This window comes from Manacus candei, unplaced genomic scaffold, assembly GCF_025592945.1.
Source record: "Manacus candei isolate 608988 ecotype Guabito, Panama unplaced genomic scaffold, ASM2559294v1 h1tg000014l, whole genome shotgun sequence".
Taxonomy (NCBI): Eukaryota; Metazoa; Chordata; class Aves; order Passeriformes; family Pipridae; genus Manacus; species Manacus candei.
Genome location: NW_026138062.1, coordinates 15,931,426 through 15,954,294, shown reverse-complemented (window position 1 = coordinate 15,954,294; position 22,869 = coordinate 15,931,426). Strand labels below are relative to the sequence as shown.

General features: G+C 34.6%; 1 protein-coding gene across 3 annotated transcripts in view; it reads right to left on the bottom strand.

Moving 5' to 3' along the window:
* Positions 1-22,869, bottom strand: part of KLHL1 (kelch like family member 1) — a 205,344-nt gene that overhangs the window by 72,115 nt on the left and 110,360 nt on the right. For all 3 annotated transcript variants that reach the window (XM_051780455.1, XM_051780454.1, XM_051780456.1), the window contains one exon: positions 8,500-8,712. In XM_051780455.1, the coding sequence (XP_051636415.1) occupies positions 8,500-8,712 (213 nt within the window). The remainder of the gene's footprint in view (positions 1-8,499; positions 8,713-22,869) is intronic.

The following is a 22,869-nucleotide window of genomic DNA, read 5'->3' as shown; positions in this document are numbered from 1 at the left end:
TATATGAATTTGAAAATTGGGCCAGCTTTGTACACACAAAATTAACTTAACTTTGCATAACAGAACGTACCACTTCAAGAATCATATAATTATGAATTTACGACAAATATATTTACAAATTCTTTTAACTTTTTCTTTTAAATTACTATATTTTGAAAGTATAATGTATAGCAGTCATAAAATAATTTTCCACCAATTTTTGCACTTTGAGGATATATTAAGGTATTACCAACAGTGTCATTCTTATACAAATCTGGATTTACAAATAGATTTTTACCTAAAGTAAATGAAAATACTTAAACATTCCTTCACTCTTGTCTTTAATTTTAAAAAATTAATAGAAAAGTTGTTAACTTTTTTGGGACCCTTAAACATAGAGACCACAAGGTCTCAAATTGATCATGTATGGAGCTAAAGTTCAAACTCCATTTCTAAACTCATTTTGTCCATATGAACCTTAGCAATATTACTTAAAGACCTTTTTTGTTTTGCTAGGAGTTGAATGAATTGAGCTAAATCCAACATAATCATCTGCTTTACTCACCTAACTTGCAATGAGGGGCCTTAAATTGAAATTTTTTAAAAACTTTATATCTAATTTATAATTTTGAGTTTTTACTTGCTTTTAAAACAACCATTTCCATATATTGTCTTAGAAATAAAATAATGAAAAATATCTGCAATTAATAACTTCCCAAATTTAGCATGTCTTATTTTGCTTTGTTTTCTATCATCTTCTTTCAGCTCATTGAACATTCTGGATCTCTTTGGAATTCTTTTTTTGTTATTCATGCTTAATTAATGGTTTCAGTAAAGTTGTTTTATCTCAGAGATTTCCAGGCACTTTTCTGTAGTAACACAAATATTCAGTACATGAAATTCAGCATTTTTGTTGCTTCTGGACTAAATTATTCATAAGGTGTTAGTCAAGCCAGCTGCTCAACTAATGCAAGAAGAAAGGCTATACTAAATCCCTCAGATTTCTATATTCTCATAGTAAGATTACTTTCTTCCCAGCAATAAGATGCATCAGACTTAAGCATCTTTAAGAAACTCTAGACCAGTTCCTCCTTGCAACATACGGCTTAATCATTTCTATTACGAAAATCTACATTAGGATTTACTGCTTAGACACCTCAGACTTTTTTTATTGTGACTGCAAGTCTGTGATCTGTGTATGCATGCAGGTGATAATATATGGCAAATAGATCAGTCACATGGCAGTAATAGTGAATGGTCTTGGACTGGGATTTTGAAAAAAAAATTAATTGGGTTTTCTGTCTAAAAACTGAATTCTTACATCTACTAAGTTTTGGTGATCATAGTCACTGCCAGAAGAAATTTGTCAGTATTTAATTGATTTGCAATTTCTCCTTTTTGCACACACATTATAACTTCATATTCAAAAGAAATTTTAAACTTGCTTTCTACCCTTCAGTTATAATCCTGAGTCCTCCCTATTCTCCCCTCACATCAGAGTACAAAACCCAACCCAGACCAAAAAGAATACAGCATAGTTGAAATTTGTTTTTCTTAACCTGTCATTACATTACCCTAATAAATATATTAGAGAAACAAGCAACCATTTACACACACATTCTCTGAGGCTGTACATTTGATACAGAAATGAAGAAGCTGACTTCACCACCCCCCTTGAATAAACTAAGCAATGAAATTGGAATATTCATTGGTAGCATCTGTAGCAAGTAATTAAACTGTGGTGTTGAAATCACTTTCACATTAACTCTTCCCCAAAGCTTATGATTTATGGAGACCATTTATTAAAATCTTCAGTATTATTTTCCATAAGTGGACCCTTGTCTTCTTCTATGACGCTGTTCAAACTTTAACTTAATTTCTTAATATGCCCATATTTTTTTGTCACGCATACTGACTTTTGTTGAACTACCAGTACTACTGGGTCTATCTTTGAAACTTGTACTAAGTTGACCAATTTACTTATCATCCTGATGTATTAATGATTCAAATGTTATTCAGTTTAGGAAAACAGTCCCTTCTTAAAGTAATTATGTAGTAATTATTTATTTAGTTTTTATTTATTAATTATTTAGTATTTGTTTAGATAAAGTTAGGTGGGATGAATATGTCTTAGAGTACCTTGGAATTCTTTCTTCTCTACTTCTCGAGATAAAAAATTAAGATCATAATTCTGAGAACAATATACATTTTGCATTAGTGTTAAAATACTTCTTAAGAAATAAGAAAAGTTCTAGTGGTCAAATTGCATTCAAAAGGAAGTTGAACAAAAAGAAAATCACATTAAAAAAAAGAGAAAATATAAAAAATGCCCCAACCAACAAAGACAAGGTCTTTGACAAAATGTTTTTATTGTCTGGTCTCCTTTGGTTTAAAGGTAGATGTCTTTATTTGAAGCGCTTCTGAATAAAATTCTATTTTTTTTCTCTGAAAGTGATAAATCAAATAGAAGATTAGGTAAAAGCATGAAAGATGCTAACAAATAGAACACAAATGTTATTCAGCCGATAGAAACTAATAGTCTACATTTAAAAATTACTGGAAATTACTGGCTTTTTATTTTTAACTGCAATTACCTATTATCTGCAGCTAGCTGTAATTTACCAAAATTCATGTTACTTTCATAAAACTCTTATAAGAGAATAAATACAAAGAAATAAAACATAAAAGAAGCTTTTTCCCCCCATAAATGATGTTCTCCTTATTCAAACATAATCTTCACGTCCTAGGAGTAGGCAAAAAGGATGGACAGGAAAAACTCACAAAGAAGGGGAACTGTCTGTTTAAGCACCTTTTCCAGATAGTATTTCAAGTTTAAATGTTACCAATATGAAGAATTCTTTAAGGACATACATAATCTCCAAAATGTTGATGGCTCAACTAGAAATAGAAAAGAAAATGTTTCTTATTCTGTGCTTTCCTATTATGCTGCATCAATTTAAGGGAGAAGGAAGAATGCAAAACACAGCACTACAGTGCAAAAAAGAGACATAATATTATGGAGGGTAAGTCCAACCCATGTCTTAGACCTCCCTTTTTCTTTCCTTCTTTGCTTAAAATAACAGATTTCAACGAAATCAACAACAATAATGGTTTATGCTTTTAAAGTTACCCATTGTTAACAATTGTTGAGAGCAACGATTGATCTTTGCCTTCACTACATTCAATAAGTTATATTTGCATGACCTGTGGAGGCACAATTAAAGAGAGACAAGGTTTGTATTTTTTATGCATCATTATCATTCCACAAGTATTTTATGATCACTTCCAATAGTGATTTACTAGTGAAAATACATTCTTCCACTATATAAAAATACCCCAAAAATATTTAGCAGCAAACCATATGCCCAGTATATCATGAGACACTCAATAAAAAGTCAGGTAAGTTGCCTGTGTGTCAGATAAATGGTATTATAGAATTATGTTGTCACAACTTTTTATTTGAACAGCACCCCGTGACAGCTTCAAAGCATTTAGTGATACTTTACTGATATTTACTGGTATTCACTAAGCTTTACTGATAGACAAATGCATTTGGAAATGAATATCACACATAACTGTCTTGAATGGTTATCATTTTCACTGTTTACAAATGCTCACATGTCACTTATCTACACAACAAACGCTAGCCATATTGACAAGACTTCTGGACAATTTTAGAATTAGCTAGAAGATAAAAAAAACAAACAACAAAACAAACCCCTTTGGATTGTATTTGCACACTGCACTGAACTATCATATCTTTGTTCAGGTAAAGTATCCTCTGACAAGCTACATCCACAGGCAGAGAAGCTGCTACAAAAAAAGTGAATAAATTAGCTTTACTGTATGATCTATCTAAGAAAAGTAGAGAAATAACAGATTAACTTGTTTGTATTGACCATACTCAACTAATTGTCACTTCATAGGCAACAGAAATTTTGGGCCTAAATTTCCCCTACAATGATAAGTTAATAGAGGAATATGGAGATCATCCTAGAAGCTTCTCTGAAATGTCATTTTTATGGACTGAGAATTTAATTAATTTTTATTTTATTTAAATAAACATATATATTACTTTAAAAATACTGTCAAACTTCCTCACATTCCCAAATTTATATTATTCTGATAGAGGCTGACATTCAAATTGAGTAATTGCTTAATCCACTTGCACAAAACTAAGCATTTAGCACCATTTGACATGCCACATGGCATCTAAGAACCCACACAGGGCCAATAAACATGGCACTGGATTTATGAAGGAATGCTTCCAGATAATCTGCTGGGACCCAGAAAACATGATCATGGAACCTCTTAAATCAGCACACAGGTTTGTTCCTATGTGTTGGAAAGTGCACTAGATCTTCATTGCCTATAGTGGGAGGTTAGGAATCCAGCTGATGTGGAAACACAAAGGTGAATAAGAAGCTGTATCATACCTTTAGTCTTTTCAGATTCAAGTTATAATCTCCTGGTATGTAGTTCATCCAGAAATGATTGAAAGAATTCACAAAATGTTGTAGAGTGTGACTGAATATACGCACATACTTCGCATTTACCTCAGACCAGTAGGGAAGAACTCTAAAAAGCTTAGAACTCTAGTCAGGTGCAAATTCTTATAAGCTGCACTTCTTTAGTGATGCTAGAGGTGGTTAGAGCTTCTAGAAAAAGCTTCTCATTTCGTATTATCAATCACACTGCTCTGAAGAAGAAATTTAAAGATTGATTGACATAGAATGATTCCCTCCATTTTTGCTAAGCAAAGGAACTTTCAGTTGTTTCATCTAGCTCAATATATATTGAAGAGGTCAGAGTTCGATGACAACTGCCTGGTTAATTTGCTTTTTTTTTTGGCAGTACCTCTTTGCCAAATGCTACCTGAGCTGGAGAAGGAATTTATAAGTTTGCCTCATAATGTCAGTTATCCAAGCTAGGATTTAAAGGGCTTCTACACCATTAGTACATGCAAATTCATATACACTTTTAAATTCATGTACAGTCAGATGTAATGTGTGCATTCTAAGGGGATTTAGAGGCTTAGCATTTCCTACAGGTTACCTACAGCATCTCTGTATAAATAAGAACAGGACCCATGTGGACCCATTCACTTTCTCTCCAGTGAGTTACAGGGCATTTAAGTACTTCATTTTATAAGGACTGCATTGTTTCTGCTCCTGGGCAAGAAATCTAATTTAGATGCCTATATTAGATTTACTGAATCTGAGTCACAGTCACAGTACTCAAAGACTATGCATTATTCTACTGATGTGATTCGCAAAGCCTCTGAAAGTGATATCATTTAAAGTGTTGCAGAGGAAAAGGCAGTAACACCTATGCTTTACCTTATGCTATTTTAAAGTTTCCCAGTTAACCAGTGATCTGCTGTTACAAACAGTTGCAAAGAATGGCCATTATAAACATAGCACTCTGGTGGAGTACAAGTTATCTTTAACTCAAACATTTCTACAAGGAAATATTTGTGGTCTTTATATCATGCACATCTTTGCTGAGAAACACTGAAACCTAAAGTGTAACATCCTCACTCTTTACTGTCATGCTATTCTAGGTACTCTGTATCATATGTTAACTTCTAACTTTTGCTTGTAAATTCCTTCAGCAGCCCAAGTGTCATTAGCAACTTCTTACACTCTTAAAAAACACCATGAAATAATGTTTTGCCCAATAGAAGATGCATACATTTTTGGCTCATGCTGTAGGCTCAACATTAACAGATACATCACACTGTGTATAGGCAAACAGCAGAAACCAGCTTTTCATCTTAATAAATGTGATTACATCCTTAGTAATCAAAATAGGCAGAGGCTCAAACATGCTGATGAATTGCACTGAATGTTTCCAGATACAGCTTGAGTCAGGGAATAGGAAATACAAACACAGAAGAAACTATTCTGTTTTGGAAAAGGTAGAGAGAAAGATAAGGAAAATACAGCTCAATAGATATAAACTTCTCTATACTCTTTGCGTTCATGGTCAGAAGTTAATGTTTTAGCTTCAAGTGCAGACAGGGTTAGACTTTTGTCTGTGTAGAATTAGTGAGGGTTTAAATGAACTGTTTTGCTCCCTGAGGTGTGGGGACAGTAATCACTATATCACATGGCATCAGGGAGCTAGGTGGGAACACCTTTAGCTATTCTAATCAGACCTTAATGAATATATCTGTCCACAACTGTGGAATTTCATATTTAAGGAAAAGGATTATAAGAACATTCTACTATAAAAGAATGAAATAAATGTATATGTTTATGTCCATGTGTATATGTATGTACATTCATGCACTAATATAGGCTGGGGGACACCCAGCTGGAAAGTAGCTTGTCAGAACAGGAGCCAGCACTGTGCCCGTGTCTCAAAGAAGACAGGTGACATCTTGAGCTGCATTAGACAAACTAGTGTCAGTAAGTCAAGGAAAGTGAAATAAGCATAAATTAAGATATGTTTTCTGTATGGACCAACACAAAATATCTGCAATGCCTATTGAAAGGAAGTGACTAAATGTGAAATGATTTCTTATATTGGTCAAGCCACCAATCTTTCTTAGTTTGACTTGAATGAAGAAACATAAACTGTTTAAGTTTAGCAGATTGTTTCAGGTAAATGAAAGGAGTAAAAAAGTTCTATAGTAACGCGTCAGGTTCTATTATTTCATTTTCATCTTCATGATACTTTCCTTTTAACATGTTAATACTGCTTAGCTTCTGATAATTCTGTTATTGAATTATGAATTACATTGTTTGATATCGTACTACTTAAGTCTGACTACATTGCCAACATAATTACAGCACCTGGAGACTGAAATGAGGTATCATGAAAACTCAGGCTATAAATTTAAACATTCATTTTAAGAGGATCTCAGTACAATCTTTCCAAACTGTTAATAATACTTGTAGACTATGACTTCATCTTTTTTAGTGAATTCAAAAGTAAGGAACTCAATTTTTTTTTTCTCAAAGGTTCAATCATTAGCTGCTAATTTTGACCTGGCTTCTTTCCAGAGAGCTCTTCAGTTATTTCTCAGTGCAATGAAAATGATAGAGAAATTTTCTGAAAGATACACAATGGAATTAATTTTCAGGTTAAGTTAACACAACTGTTTTAGGAGTGTATAGGTAAGTGTCAATCATGTGAAACAACAATTATACAGGCAATTGCCTTTAACATTATGGATAAAAAGCTAAAACACTCATCTTGGTAATTTTGGGATCACTGGTTTACATGCAAATAGCAGTTCAGGGGTAAGCAAAGTAAGGCATGTCTAGATGTAGTAAAATCCCTATTGATTGGATGAACGCAGCTAAATTTGTGAGTCATATATTTAGAATCTGTAGCAGGTTTAAAGCTTATGAATATAAAAGCAGTTTGAAATCTCGCCTCTAAGTTGTTTCAACAGATACTTTATATAACGTGAAACCACAGAACCATAGAATCATAGAACTACAAAACAGCACAGATTGGAAGTGACTGAAAGATCTTCTGGTCCAGCCTTTCATGAGAAAGGGAACCTAGATAAGAATGAGACCATTACATACCTTACACACATACATAGATACAAAACCTGAATCACAGATTCATGGAAGCATTCATAGGAAGGGAGATCTAAAGGACCTCAGTGGCCAACTAGATAAACTTCTCACTCAAATCAGGGCTAGTGCCAATACTGGATTTAGGAATTCAGGAAAACCTTCAATGAAGAAGATCACTTAGACTTTGAAAAAACATCTTCATTTGTTCACTGCATTCCAAGTGATTCCCCTTAAGCCAATGTCCAACCTGAACTGTCCATGCTACAAGTTGGGCTGTTTGCCTCTTCTTACATTTTGTGGTGCTCTCAAGATTTGGTTCCATGACCTTCCCTTCAAGTCTTAAGTTGCTATTTGGTCATCATTTAGCCTCCCCTTCACCAGACCATTTCTTCAGCTTCTCCTTTCCTAGCTGATATACCATCTTGGTAGCCCATCTCTGGACCTTTTCCAATTTGTTCCTATGCCTTCTGAATTGTGGAGTGCAAAACTGGAAACAATATTTCAGGTGCAGACTTAGCAGCACCAGGTATTATGTGAATAATAACTTCATATGGTTTGCTGACAGAATTTTTCCTGCTGTAGAACAATATACAGTTTTCCTCATTCATACTGTTGACTCATACTCAGCCTGGTATCCATCATAAGCCCCATGTGTTTGATTATTTTTTTTTGTTTGGTTGTTTTTTTTCTGAGAATATTTGCTATTCTGTCTATCATTCTTAGCATGCTATGAAATCTGCTGTTGCTCCTCTTCAGTTTCACAGTTCTGCCCTTCTTGCATATCTGTTGGTCCATTCCTCAAATTTACTGAGATCACTCCGGGTTAAGGGTTATCAATAATTTTTTCTAATTCTGAACAGGTTTTCTCTTAAACACACAGAGTATTAGAGTATTGCAGATTACAAAAACTGATGCCAGTTTTCACAATAACACAATAACAATGTTGGTTTTATTATTATTATTACATAACTGTAAAAAGTACCTGAGGTGGAAGGAGTGGTAATCTGATATAAGCAAGTAGCATACTTAGGTCGTTGCATCGCCTCTGCATATCATACTTCACCCACATCATTAAGGCATGGAAAATGGTCTCTTCATCAGGAACATTCACATCATCACTAGCAAGAAGTTTATGCAGCTCTTCAGCTGGTAGAAGTAAAAATTCTTGATTTCTTATAACTTCCATTATATTCTCCTGAGAAGAAGAAAGTAGTTCAGATTCAGTAATTCAGTAATATTTCAGAAAAGAAAAAACAGATGCTAAAGCTAATAAGACCATGGAATTAGCCTGTATCTGCCATACATGAACATGGGTATGCTGTGCCATATTCTTACAGCTCATGAAAAAAACAAACCATGGATGAGTTCAACAGCTGTAGTCGCAATTCATATATAAATATATTCAGAGAAAAATATGAAGACTATATGGTAATATTGTAATTAAGAATTGTCAGAACTAGTAAAGGCTATTGTTTGAAATTTTTATAAACTCAGTTGTAATTCAACATATTCAATATATTGTAAATCTTTATATGGACATACTACATTTTCCTGTGTTTTTTCACTGTCTGATCTATTTCTTAAAAAACTTGTCAGTCATATACAGTTATATTATCAATATCCAGATGATGTCAGTTTATATACATGACAAGGCTGAGAGGAAGATCAACACCTGAACTTAGCATTATTTCTTGAACTTGTTTAGAACAGATTGTTAACATCCAGTTAACATTCAAAATGTATACAACAACTAAGGTCTCACAGTATTAAAATTTATAATACCATCATGGTTTAGAAATGGTACTCAGCAGTTCAGTGCTCCCATCAAGACTCTCCAAACCACTTGCTGCTCTCTCACTCCCCTGCCTTTCCCCTCTCCCCGCTCCTTGGGGCAGGCTGAAGAGGAGAGCTGGAGGTACAAAAGGCGAAGTTCAGGGGTTGAAATAAGAACAATTTACTGGAATCAGCAATGAGGTAAGAAAATGAACAGTGACAGCAACAATACTAATGAGAGAGGATACAAGAAAGGAACTTCCCCCCTCCCCCCTCCCCCCCCCCCCCCCCCCCCCCCCCCCCCCCCGACAATAGACAATACTGGACAGCTCCCTCCACCTCATTCACGTGACTGATGGAACCCCTTCCCTTTGCCCTGCCCCCAGCAATGACCTGAGGTGGTACAGAATAACCATTGTTCCTTAGCTATGCACCCTCCAGGCTACTGCAAAAAATTAACCTTTTCTTGGTTGATAGAAAAAAAAATAAACTATATAAGTTACATAAAACTTATAAACTAAACAAAAAAAATTCAATTGGTTGACTGAATCCTAAGGATTGAATTAAGCACTCTCTGAACTACGTACTCTACATTAACAGGACAAAATAGAATCACAGTTTTGCAGGGTATTTTCTCCAAACATTTTTTTTTAAAGTGCCTAATCTCCGTGGAGAAATTAAAAATTCTTGATTCATAGACAATTTTGAGATGAATGTGAAGTAGTTGTAGACTGGAGGTACATGAAAAAAAACCCTTATTTTTTATATAAACCAAAAAAAATCAAAAAGTAATAAAAGGAGCAGTAAGTTATAGCATCTAACAGATAAAAGATAATAATGAATTTCATGCTATTTTGGATAGACTTTGTGAGAGTAAGACAAGAAGCAGGGAAGGAATGCCAAAACTTCAGTCATGAAGTGTAAGAACATCAAAACTCAGGGAAGTGGATACTTCGACTGCTACACCCGCTTGATTCAGTTCTTAGCATATAAAAATCCAAATCGATGCTGTCTGTAATTGCTTGTTTGGGTCTGGGCCATTATAACAAATGCAGGAAAAAAAGGTGCAAGATTTATAAGATCAGAATTATACTCTGGCTCTAGTGTGTCACATGCTGTCCTCCTCCATCCCATGCGATAGAAGGAAATTCCTATTTCGATTCTCCAACTTCATATTTTTTGAAATTTACTGCTTAAACGAATTTATTAAAAATTAACTGCATATTATTTTACATAAGGTAGCAGAGATTAATAATGAAGACATAGACATGACAAAATCATGACAGACAGAAGTTCTTTGAAATATGTAATGTAATTACAGATGAAACACATAAGTGCAGATAGAATAAATTAGATAAAGCCGAAAATTATGCTTATTACTACGAATGTAAATACTTTCATATGTAAAATATAACTTTCAATGAGTTACTTTTTAACTTTACATATATACGCAAAGTAGGATGCTGACACAAAGACAATCAAAGGTGTTCATGTGGTCATGGACTGTTATTAACCACGCTCTTAAATTATCTTAACGTAAGAGATAATTGGGTTAAAACATGAGTCAGTTCTTTTTTAAATTATTTGATTAAACGTCAATATGTCCCTAAAAAAATAGATTTTTATTTAATGGTGTTTTAATCCACTAACTCCTGATAAATTGTGTGACTAGAACATTGCGCAATAGCTTGGAAATGTAAGGGAACTAGTTTGCAGGCACTTAACCACAAGTTGGCTTAATTAATTTTAATTAAAAAGCCATAAAACTCAGAAAATTTCATTGCACTTCTCAAAAAAATGATTTATAAGCCAAAGTTTAATTAAACCTGGTTAAACTGACATTAAATTTCATTATGAAAAAAATATTACTCTACTTCTTAATAGGAACCAACATCAAACTTTGCAATAGCATATTAACACAAAGACCTAATATCATAGAGAAGCATTGTGATGGTGAAACAAACTTAAAGAACTCACACAACTTTAATAACACTCAAAGAAGGAGCTCTAACTTCAGAATAATAATTTTAGATTTTATTAAGATTTTTTATCATTTTTATTTGTATATATGCTTAAAAATAACTTATTCCAGTCTCTGTACTAATTGACCATTGACTGAAAGTAGAATTAATAAAGTTTTTAGACAAAATATGCAAGCTCAAATCTCTTCTTCCAAAGATGTGGACTTACTCTAATTTCATATTACTTAGGAATGAGTATTGTAGAAAATTACATTTAATAAAAATTCTTTACATAATCATATAACTTCCGTGTATATATATATATATATATATATATATATATATATATATATATGTACACACATGTATATGGTATATTCATATATATATATATATATATAAAATACGTAAATAGCAGCAATAAAATCCCGGTTCTTGATCTTCAGAGCTAAAAACTCTCTCCTTTAAGTCCTTAGCATTTCCTAAATTGACTACTGAATGCTTAAAACTTGCTAGATAACACTTTAATTTCTTGAGGTTAATTTCTTTTGGAGCAGCAAAGCATATTTCAATGCCTTGCTGTTTTATAATAACAGAAATAATTTCTCCTATGCTTATTGTGGAAAAATATCCACCTTTTTTTTTTTTAATGTGACTAGTCTTCATTTTTGCACTTTAGGGAACAGGATTCAACAGATGTCTGTGGTCTACTCATTACAATTTTCAGGATAAATTAAATAAATCTTAATTATGGTGCAAGATAGGAATTGAGCTGCACAGTTATAGAATCATACAGTCATTAAGGCTAGAAAAGACCTAGGATCATTGAGTTCAACTATTAACCTAACACAGCCATCTTCACGACTAAACCATGTCCCTAAGTACCACATTTAGATGTTTTTTGAACACTTCCAGGGATGGTTATTCCACCACTTTCCTGGGTAGACTGTTCCAATGCTTGATCATTCTTTCAGTAAAGAAATTTTTCCTAATATCCAATGTCAACCTCCTGTGACACAACTTGAGGCCATTTCCTCTCATCCTGCTCTAGTGAAATGCTTTCAGGAATGCTTAAGTCCTCATGGGCTGATAAATAATTACAAGAGTAAGGGTGCTAAATGTTAAAGTATGCCCTAGGTTATGTGACAGTGTGGGACGAGTTTTCAGGACCTGTAATTTTTGACTCTGATACTCAAGAAGCTTTGTAGATCTGGTCTTCACTGACCCATAAATCTCATAAGATCAACTAGGCTGTAACTAATGCCTCTTCTGCATGAGTCATTCACTTAGCCTTTCTCTTCAGCAAAAGTTGTAATGTTTTAATTAAATGGAGTAGTGGATTTTTGGTTTTAATTCAGAAAAGGTAACTTACAATAGAAAGTATGAAAGTCGCTGAACCTGCTTGAAGAAAGTTATGTGTCACTTGATCGCTCTTCCACTTTCACAAAAATGACAATGCAATAACCATTGCTTTGGGGTTATAGCATTTCCATGATTGAGCTGTTTCACTTTTAAACCTTTTCAGTTGTACACAGGGTTAGAATTAAATGACTATGAAGTATTAGAACAGTAAAGCTACATAAACAAAACATATCTATATTTAAAGGTAGATAAGCAAGCAGTTGAGTATCTAATAGATTGTGCATCATAGGAACATAATAAACTATTACCAAATGAAATTTAATAGCATGTATCTTTATAAAAATGTCACTAATACAAATGAATTAGGGTTGTTTTCTTTTAATCTTGACTTGTAATGATCACTATTTCACATGGAATTAAATTATCTTGCAAAAGTTAGTTCTCATTGATGTTTACGTCATTGATTTCACTAATCAGCATGTATCAGTTGTAAGGAAGAACCTGAAAAATATTAAATAATTTCATATGTTGAAAAACAATGTCATGTTCTGAGAGTGCTATTTAGAACCTGTTACATCAGAGTTGCCATGGAAGTAAAATGCTTAGTTGTTTTTTTTGTTCTGGATGCAAGGGTCTTATTTAAAATATTTTACATTTTTGTGATTTTGATGCTGTGGCCTTACCAATACAAAAATGAAAACCACATAAACTAATGCTGAAAAAAAAAGATATCCAGATACTAGGCTTTCACTTAATTAGTACATAACTAATGTTCATAAATATTTTAAACCCAAACAGCTTTTAGTTTAGACACTAAGTTTTCATGAGAACATTTAAATAAATTAATAAATAGTGACTCTGATTTCCAATCTAAATCATATGGTATACTTCCTAAAGTTCTAAAGACATAGAAGCAAATTTTGATTTTGGTCAAGTCTCAAACTTTTTCAGTGTGTTACATTGAATTCAATCCTCTTGTTTTTATGCTCAGTTTTCCATATCTACTGTGTATCACACAAGACTACACCTCCTGTCCTATTGTGTAACTTCTTTCCTAAGGAGAATGGGCTTTTCAGGTTCCTGAACTCCAATTAGACAAAGGACCAGTATTTATTAATATGCTTATGGTCTGGTTCTCTAGCCAAATCCCAGATTCTATCTAGGAACCTGAATCTCTAGGCAAATCTCAGATGTTATCTGAGAGTGAGTTCCATCTGACCTACGTAATCCAAAGAGCTATATGTTTCTTCCAGCATCAGATGCCAGCCCGATGTCACCATTACAGAAGGGATATAAAGGCTAGAGTGTTCAAAAGATAGTGGAAAGAAATCATATGTATATGTGTATGCTCCTCTGAACTTTGTCAGTGGGAAGAGAGACCAGGAAGTGCTGCTTTTTGGGGAGAGCAGATAGCAGGTTGAGGATAGAAGAGCCTGTGGCTATGGACACCAGCTCACACAGCATATTGAAATCTTAATAGAGACTTCTAGATAACTAAGTTACACTTCCACAATCTAAATATTTTACTTGTAACTTTTAAATTAATTTTTAAAAATAAAAATAATTTGCTCTTAGGATACAAGGCCACAGAATTAGCCATACTGTAGTCTAATTCAATGTGGTATTGTGGGATTTCATGATCTAAGTGTAGTTCCGAATCAGTTGTTCATAGATATTTGCTGATATGCCAGTTTATCACAATAAACTGGCTAAAACTTTCAAGCAGTCAGTATGATTAATTTTTGTTTCCTCTATTCCTGAAGGATCTTGTCTTACACATCCTGCACACTCTTTTTCACATCTAAGAAGATTCAAGAAGCCTAAACCTGTACACAAAAAATATACAACTTGCAAGATGGATGAGGACATCTTGCTTGCCCTGATTAAAACAATCTTCCAACACTGCTCTGGAAGACCCTGTATCCTACGAATCCTGGAACTTCTCAGTGTTAAGCCTCAGTGCATGCATAACATTTTCTTCCTGGCATGGTATCTAGGAAAAATAGACCTCTAGCAGCCTGGAAAACAATTTTCTTGTTGTTCATTATTCCACTTTTTTTGGGGGGGGGAGGGCGGGGAGAGAGGAGTGTCTTTTTTAATTATTATTTACCTTCCCAAAATAAAGTTAATAGAATGAGGGAGCACACTTTGGGACCTAAAAAAACTGGAATGTTTGTCTTCTGTCACTTGAATAGGCCCAGACTGATATATTTGCCACTGGAAGGGTTTTCAGCACAATTTCAAGGAAATAGCAAAACAGATACTCACTGTGAATCATCCAGATGCATTTTGGACTGAAAAGGCTAAAAGTAGTAAAAATATAGAGTCACAGTGCAAACTGTCAAAATGGTGTAGTATTGTATAGTGTGAATACACACTTTTACTGACTCTGGTGATTGTCTTGTTTTGCTGTTACTTGTATAAGATTTACCCTCAGCACTTCCCAAGTATGGAAAATATGAGCTTCCCCCTGCATTTTAAATCGTGCTGTTTACACAGCAGGAATGCAACCCTTCTCATGTAGATAGCAGAAGGACAATTTTCCAGGTTTAAATTATAACACTCCAGGGAAGTATTCATCATGGCAATCTCACTTTCTTACTCTCCTAGAATGACTTTTCTTTCTTCCCTACCGTACTGCTTTCAGCTGTGATAGAGCTCATTTCCTTCTTAGTAGCTGGTGCAGTGCTGTGGTTTGGACTCAGTATGACAATAATGTTGAAAACTGTTGGAGTTATGATAATTTTGGTTTATGTAAATGATCATATACTTTTATATCCTAATGGAGCACTTGGTAACATTGATTACAGGTATAGAAAAGAAAAATAAGAAAAATGGAGGGTAACAAGTTTATCAGGAATCTCATCTAACTCAAATTTGATTAACAGAAAACTGGAAATCACAAAAAAAAGTAATCTTGCTATTAAAGCACTACGCTCCAGAACAGATTTCCAGTGGATAGGACAGGAACAGGTTGATTAGAACCAGTGTAATAAATTAGGATGCAGTTTACAAAAGCGATTACACGAGGTGGCTTCACAGAAACACAGAATGGGTAAGGTCGAAAGGATCACCTAGACCACCGTCCCTGCTCAAGCACGGTAGCAGGGTTATCCTAGAGCACATTGCACATAATTGTGTCCATATGGTTCACTAATATCTCCAGTGAGGGAGACTCTACAACATCTCTGGGCAGTCTGCTCCAATGCGCGGTCACCCACACAATAAAGTTCTTCCTCATATTCAGGGGGAACTTTTTTTCATCAATTTCTGATGAAAAAGGCCCATTGCCTCTTGTCCTATTGTTTGGCACCACCAAGAACAGCCTGGCTCCATTCCCTTGACACTCTTCGTTTGCATACTTATACATTGATGTGTTCCCCTCTCAGTCACCTCTTCTTGAGGTTGAACAGTCCCATCTCCCTCAGCCTTTCCTCATAAGAGGATGTTTCAGTCCTTTAATCATCTCCATAGCCCTCTGCTGGACCCACTCCAGGAGTTTCATGTCCCTCTTTTACTGGGGAGCCCAGAACTAGACAAAGTACTCCAGATGTGGCCTCACTAGGGCTGAGCAGAGGGGCAGGATCGCCTCCCTTGACCTGCTGGTAATGCCCTTCCTAATGCATCCCAAGATTCTGTTGGCCTTCTTGGCCACCAGGGCACACTGCTGGCTCATGGAGAGCTGTTGTCCACCAGGACCCCCAGGTCCTTCTCCGCAGAGCTGCTTTCCAGCAGGTCAGCCCCGAGCCTGTACTGGTGCATGTGGTTATTACTCCCCAGGTGTAGGACCCTATATTTGCCTTCATTGAATTTCAGACAGTTCCTCCCTATTCATCTCTCCAACCTTTAAGGTCCTTCTGAAGGGCTGCACAGCACCCTGGGGTATCAGTCATTTCTCCCAGCTTTGTGTTTCCCTGAGCAAGAAACTGCCTTGGAATCCCTTTCAGTTTTGTTTCAACCCAGTTACCCTTCTGTTGAACCTAATAACATCTGATTCACTGAAGATTGCTTCCTATAAAGGCATCATCTCAAAGACATCTGGAGATGGATAATTTGCCTCTTTCACAGTAGCTTTCAGAAGTAATCAATCTGAACATTAAAACGTGTGTCTAATATCCCGTTTGAATTTGTCCATTTTCTACTCATACATACTGATTCCTATTATAAATTTCTCACTCTGATTAATGAGCCCATTAGCACCAAAACTTAAAAACTCAAAATGATCTCTTGGATCTTTAATAACTCAAAAAGGCTGAGTGGTTATGGCCTTGCTTTTACAATTCATTCACAGTACTGTGTCCTATAACACCAGATTGTAATGATCAGGAGTGAAAGCAAGATATTTAATCATTAACACTTTTTCTTTTCATAACACCTAATATATACTGGTAATCTCATAATCATTCACTAACCTATCCTCAGCCTACTTAGCCATTAAAATCAAAATGCAGCCACAGGGAATTGCAAGATCATAAAGGAAAAATGCATTGCTCTATCACTCTCCACACTAAAAAGATTTGCAAAACCACTGTTTCTTTTATCTTCATTATGCATCTCAAAGCATATGCATGTTGTGTCACATCATGTATGCTGTTGCTGGAGAATGTTTTAGTTAGTTTTGTTTGAGGGAAGTGTTTAAAAATGGTAGTTTATATTACTATTTCAGATTCAGTATTCATTTCAACTGAAATCAAATATTTAAAGTATCATAGCAGGGACATAAGAACATTTTAGCATTTCTGACTAAATTATAGCAAATCACTGTATTGAAAAAGCATATACCTTCCGAGAGCATTACAGAAAAAAAAAAGCCCATAATATGGAAAATACAAAGTTCAGGAAATGCCCGAGTTATATGCCTGAATCATTGTCTCACACACTGTGTTTTTCATTGTCAAACTCTGATCCACCTTCCACCCAACATCCAGCACAAACTGAAACATTCCTGAGAATTTTAATTACTATGAAAGAAGAGAATATATTTCAAATTAGACAAACATTAAAATACGGGAAGAATTGTGGGAAAGGACCACCTCTCAATTGAAAGGGGACTTCCATAAACTTCCACTCTATAAGTAAATTTGAAGAAACTCGTATGGTTATTACTTTCTGACAGCACTTAAAAACTTCAAGCATGTTATTAAATCCATATTAATGCTAAAGGAGCAGTTAGGGTATGAAGTCAATTGAAATAGGTCCTCTCCTAGATGACTGAAATATATTCCACAGTATTTCACAAAATAGAATGATTCACACAAAGGTGTCTGATCATTAACAATGGTGGTTTCTACACTCTTTTCAAGAAAATAATGATATATATTAATAATATATAATAAATTATTATATATTATATATTATATTATATTATATATAATATATATTATATATTATATATATATTATATATTAATAATATATAATAAATTAATTATATATATTATAATCTAAAAGAACCGCTGTATTTAGCTTTTAAGTGGTTGTCAAGATACAAGGTTGCTGAAGATTTGTCACATTAAGTTGTTTGATAAAATACTTTAAAAACTATTAAATTAATGATGAAAATATATTAACCTACTATGTAAATCTCAAAAGCCAAATTTCAGATTGAAATGAAATTGTAAAACATCTGTCATCCTGCACATAGTACTGATTAAACTGACAGTTAGTCTTGTTTTATTGGTGCTTTGGAAATTAGAAATTTGGAAGGAACGGACACTTTGTTTTATTCTCTCCAAGACTTTATGTTAACATCAAACAATCTTATGCTGCAACTAACTGTGATATGCATTCATTTCTTAGGATAAATTCTTTATTAGGAAGGAGAAGGAAGTAAAGAGAACTTCATAGTTGTGTCTCGTTGTTGGTTGTTTTGATGGTCTTTTTCATTAGCTTGTGTTCAAGTTCATAGAAATACAGAACTGCTAAGGTTGGAAAGAACCTCTAAAATCATTGAGTCCAACTGTTACCACTAAACCATATGTCCAAGTGCCACATCCACACATCTTTTGAACACTTTCAGGGATGATGATTCTGCCACACCTGGGCAGCTTATTTCAATACTTGACTGCTCTTTCAGTGAAGAAATTTTTTGTAATATTTAATCTAAACCTTCCCTTGTGCAACTTGAGGCCATTTCCTCTTGTCCCGTCCCTTTTTACCTTGGAAAGAGACGGATCCCCTCCCACAGCAACCTCCTTTCAGGTAGTTGTAGATTGCGATAAGGTCCTCCCTGAGCCTCTTTTTTTCCAGGCTAAATAACCCTATTTTTCTCACATGCTCCTCGCAAGATCTGTGCTCCTGATGCTTCACCAGCTTTGTTGCCTTTCTCTGGACACATCTCAGCACTTCAGTGATTTTGTATTGAGGGCCCCAAAACTGAACACAGTATTCGAATATGGCCTCACCCATGCTGAGTATAGGGGGACAATCACTGCCCTAGTCCCGCTGGCACTACTATTTCTGATACAGGTCAGAATGCCACTGCATCATGCACATGGCATGCGCACCTGGGCACACTACTGGCTCATATTCAGCAGCTGTTGACCAGCATCCACAGGTCCTTTTTTGGCAGGCAGCTTTCCAGCCGCTCTTTCTCAAGACTGCTGAATGAGATTGTTGTGACCCAGGTGCAGGACCTGGCAAAAATAAAGATATAATTTTTTTCTAGAAATAAACAGAACACTAGTAGATGACATTTACACCTGAAATTATGTTGCCTAACACAGTAGAATGGAGATATAAACATTCTTTCTTTAAAATGAAGAATTTGAAATAACATGGGGATTTGCTCAACTTTTAGGAATGGAACTCCTGATTCCCTTATGCTTTAGATGGTACTCATGGCATTTAAAAATATGGTATTTATTGAGATAAGCTTATTGATAGCTGATAAAGTCTTGCACAGAATTTAGGTATCTAGGTGATACTCAGTGCTTAAGCGTTCATGGGACATAAAACGAGCTGTATGGGTTTAGAGCAAGAAGAGATGCATCTGTGACCAGTGACCAGATATAATTTTGACAATGATTAGAGGAAGTTTAAATGGTGAATGTTCTATCTTGTCTGTGCATCACAGATTTTGGAATTTGTGATTTTAGGGATTTTCTGTATGAGATGTTTAGAAGACCTTTTTGGACTTCTCTTCAATTTATTTAACAGCAGTTTGAATCTATTTAGGTTTTGTCTTCCTAGAATCCCTTGCAGTCCACTACAGAGTTTAAGCACATGCCTGTAAAAGGCAAATATTTCCTTTTCTTTTTTTTTTACTTTTAAATCTGTTGCTGAAATAGATTTGATGAAGCTCAGTTCTTGAATTGAGGAAAATAATATCCTATTTTCTCTTTTCATGCCATTCATGTCTGAAGTGTCCATTACAGCTTCTCCAGCAGTTATAACTCCCCCACCACCAAAAAACCCAACACCCCCCCCAACACCAAAACATCTCTTTTCTTATGAGGGGTCTTCCTCACATTTTTGATTATTATTCCATGATTATCCTTAGCTACAACTAAACAGAATGCTATGGAAGTGCCATTCCAACATGTCTTTACTCACAGTAATCCAAGGAGAGATTGGATTACTCCAATCTTACCAGCCTCACCTCGCAAGCTTCTTCCCATGAAAAGGAAAACCTAAGCTGCACGATTTTTATTTGAACTGGACGGCAAAAGATTCTGACTTCAGATTACTCTGTAGAACATACTCACACATCCACTTAGGTGCAGTCATCACTGATCCTTTTTTCAGTGATTTTTAATTTCCATATATTCTTTGTGAGATTAGATAACTAGAGCTACATGCAGTATGAAAGGTGCAAACAAAAACCACAGTAAGATTTGTGGAGCACAGTAAGACTTGGAGCACAGTAAGACTTTGTGTTTCCTGTTTTATCTTCTGTTCCTTTTCTAATGCTCCTCAGAGCTCCACTTCTTTTGCAACCACTCTGTGTGCTCAGCAAACATTCTCATAAGCAGAGAGCAGAACTCGATAAATAAAAGTTGCTTGTATTTTTTCCCTCTCTGATAAAGATAGTCAGTTGAGATCTCATCATTAAATGTATACAGATGATTTCTCCAGCTCCATTATTTTTAACTTATTGCTATTTGATTTTATTTTGCATTATATGCTTACAATTACAAGACCTTTGTGCAACTTCTTAGAGACAGTCTGTGGCTTTTACTATCCTTAGTAATTTTTACTGTCCATAAGGCCATTTGATTTCATAATTTGCTCTTTTTCCATACAATTCATTAGAATGTTCAATTGAGTGATTCACATCATACATCCCTTTTGATTATTATTGGTAACTTTTTACACTGTGACATCTGTATATTCATTTTCATCCTTTTTTCCCTAATTGTTGATCACATGTTTCTTTAAGAGTTGCTAATCAGACTTATCAAAGGACTTTTCTAAATGCAAGTACACAGCACAAAATAGAATTGCAATATGGGGTTTGTCTTACCAAAATTTCTTTCACTTCTTTTCCATTTTTTTAATCCATCTTTATACTTGTTCTCCTTTATTATAATCAATTTATTTGGAAATCAAGCTTATTGGTGTATGGCTCTGTGGACCTTGGAGTACAAATCTTCTGTGGAAGAGAAGTCACAAAATATGGGGCACCAGTAGTATGATGTCTGTGTTTCAAACAGTTTAATAATTCAAATATGTACCTGAGAAATTTTAGGCCATAAGACAAACCTCATTTTGAATGAATTAACTTCATCAGTTCCCAAGAAAATATTCTAAGTGTTCATGAACAAGACATTATTTAGTGCACTCCCTGTAAAGATGATTTTGAACATATTTCTGTTCATCAACATTTTTGCCAGATACTGGACTGACTATTCAATCAAGACAACAGATGGGATATTAAAATTTTCAAATCTTAGATCATGTGTCATCATTGGATTTAAAACCCTTTCTAATGGCAGCCCTATTAAGTCAGTGAACAACAACAAAAAAAGAGGATCAAAAAAGATTCAGGTTTAACTGCGTTAATTCCTATGGACAGGAGACAGTGGCATGGAGAGTGCAGAACAGATTAGTAATTAGACTAAACGGGGTCCACTCAATGAACTAAATGTGATGCACTTGTGCTATATGCCTTTGAGTTCTGTGCTTTCCCATCTTTGCATCACAGAGCAATCCCTCCTCCAAATAACTTTGGGGTATTTGCATTTCAACTTAAATTTGCTAATTTGCCTCAGCACATGAACACAGGATATACACATACTATAACCTAACAGCACATTTTTATCTTGTGAGCAACACTAAGAAAAAAGTCTCTCTGAGCTAGGAAGCAAGGCTCAGGCTTGGAAGTAATATCCATTGCAACATACCATGTTATGTATACTGCTTCGCTTACAAAAGAAATACAGGAAGAGTAGAAATAGGAGCAAGAATAAGATAAAGGTAAAATAAACACTGATATTTCATACTTGTTGCTTTCTCCCAAGCACAAGTTTTTAATTCTTCTTACTGAGAAAGTACTTAGTAAATACAATCTTATTTTAAATAAGGAAATTTTCAGTTAACATTGAATTTTAATGAAAAGCTGAAAGTGTTGATAAACTCTGGCTGCTCTTGTCCCCTCTCAGTTTTAGTTAAACATAAAATCAGACAGCAGTAGATATTATTCTGCACATTGTACAGGGACATCCTGAATGAAAAAAAGTCAAAGTATCTATATTTTCATATACTTAATTTTCCCAGCAGGTACTTGACAGAGATACTGAATTATGTAATGCAATTCCAAAATATATTCTGGATATCACTTCTTAAAAGGAATAGGTATTTACCGAGTAAATAAGTCAATATATACCAATAAATAAGTCAGTTGCAATACATCTCAGAGGTCCTGATGTATATAACATATTAAGAGTGCTAAGACTGTTGAGAATATATGTTTAGTACATATTCAAAGGCAATTTAGCTACCAAAAAGTAAAAAAAAAAAGAAGTGTATTTTAATTCAGGAACTTATTCTGCAGAATTCATTGATCTATGCTGATATGTATGAAATTTGTAATAAGAAAAACACAAGTGTTTAAAAAGAGACTTGCAAAATCCTTTCTGTGGATGCAAATTGTGACAACAACTTTCATGAGAAAGTCATGGCAATATGTTTTGAAGAGTCACTACAAATAAGAAAACTCTCAGGTGTACTTCTGAATAAATTCTTATATCATACCTTTCAAAAATTATAATCAAATTCTAATTAACATAAAGTTTAAACTCCCCGAGGAATTTCAGA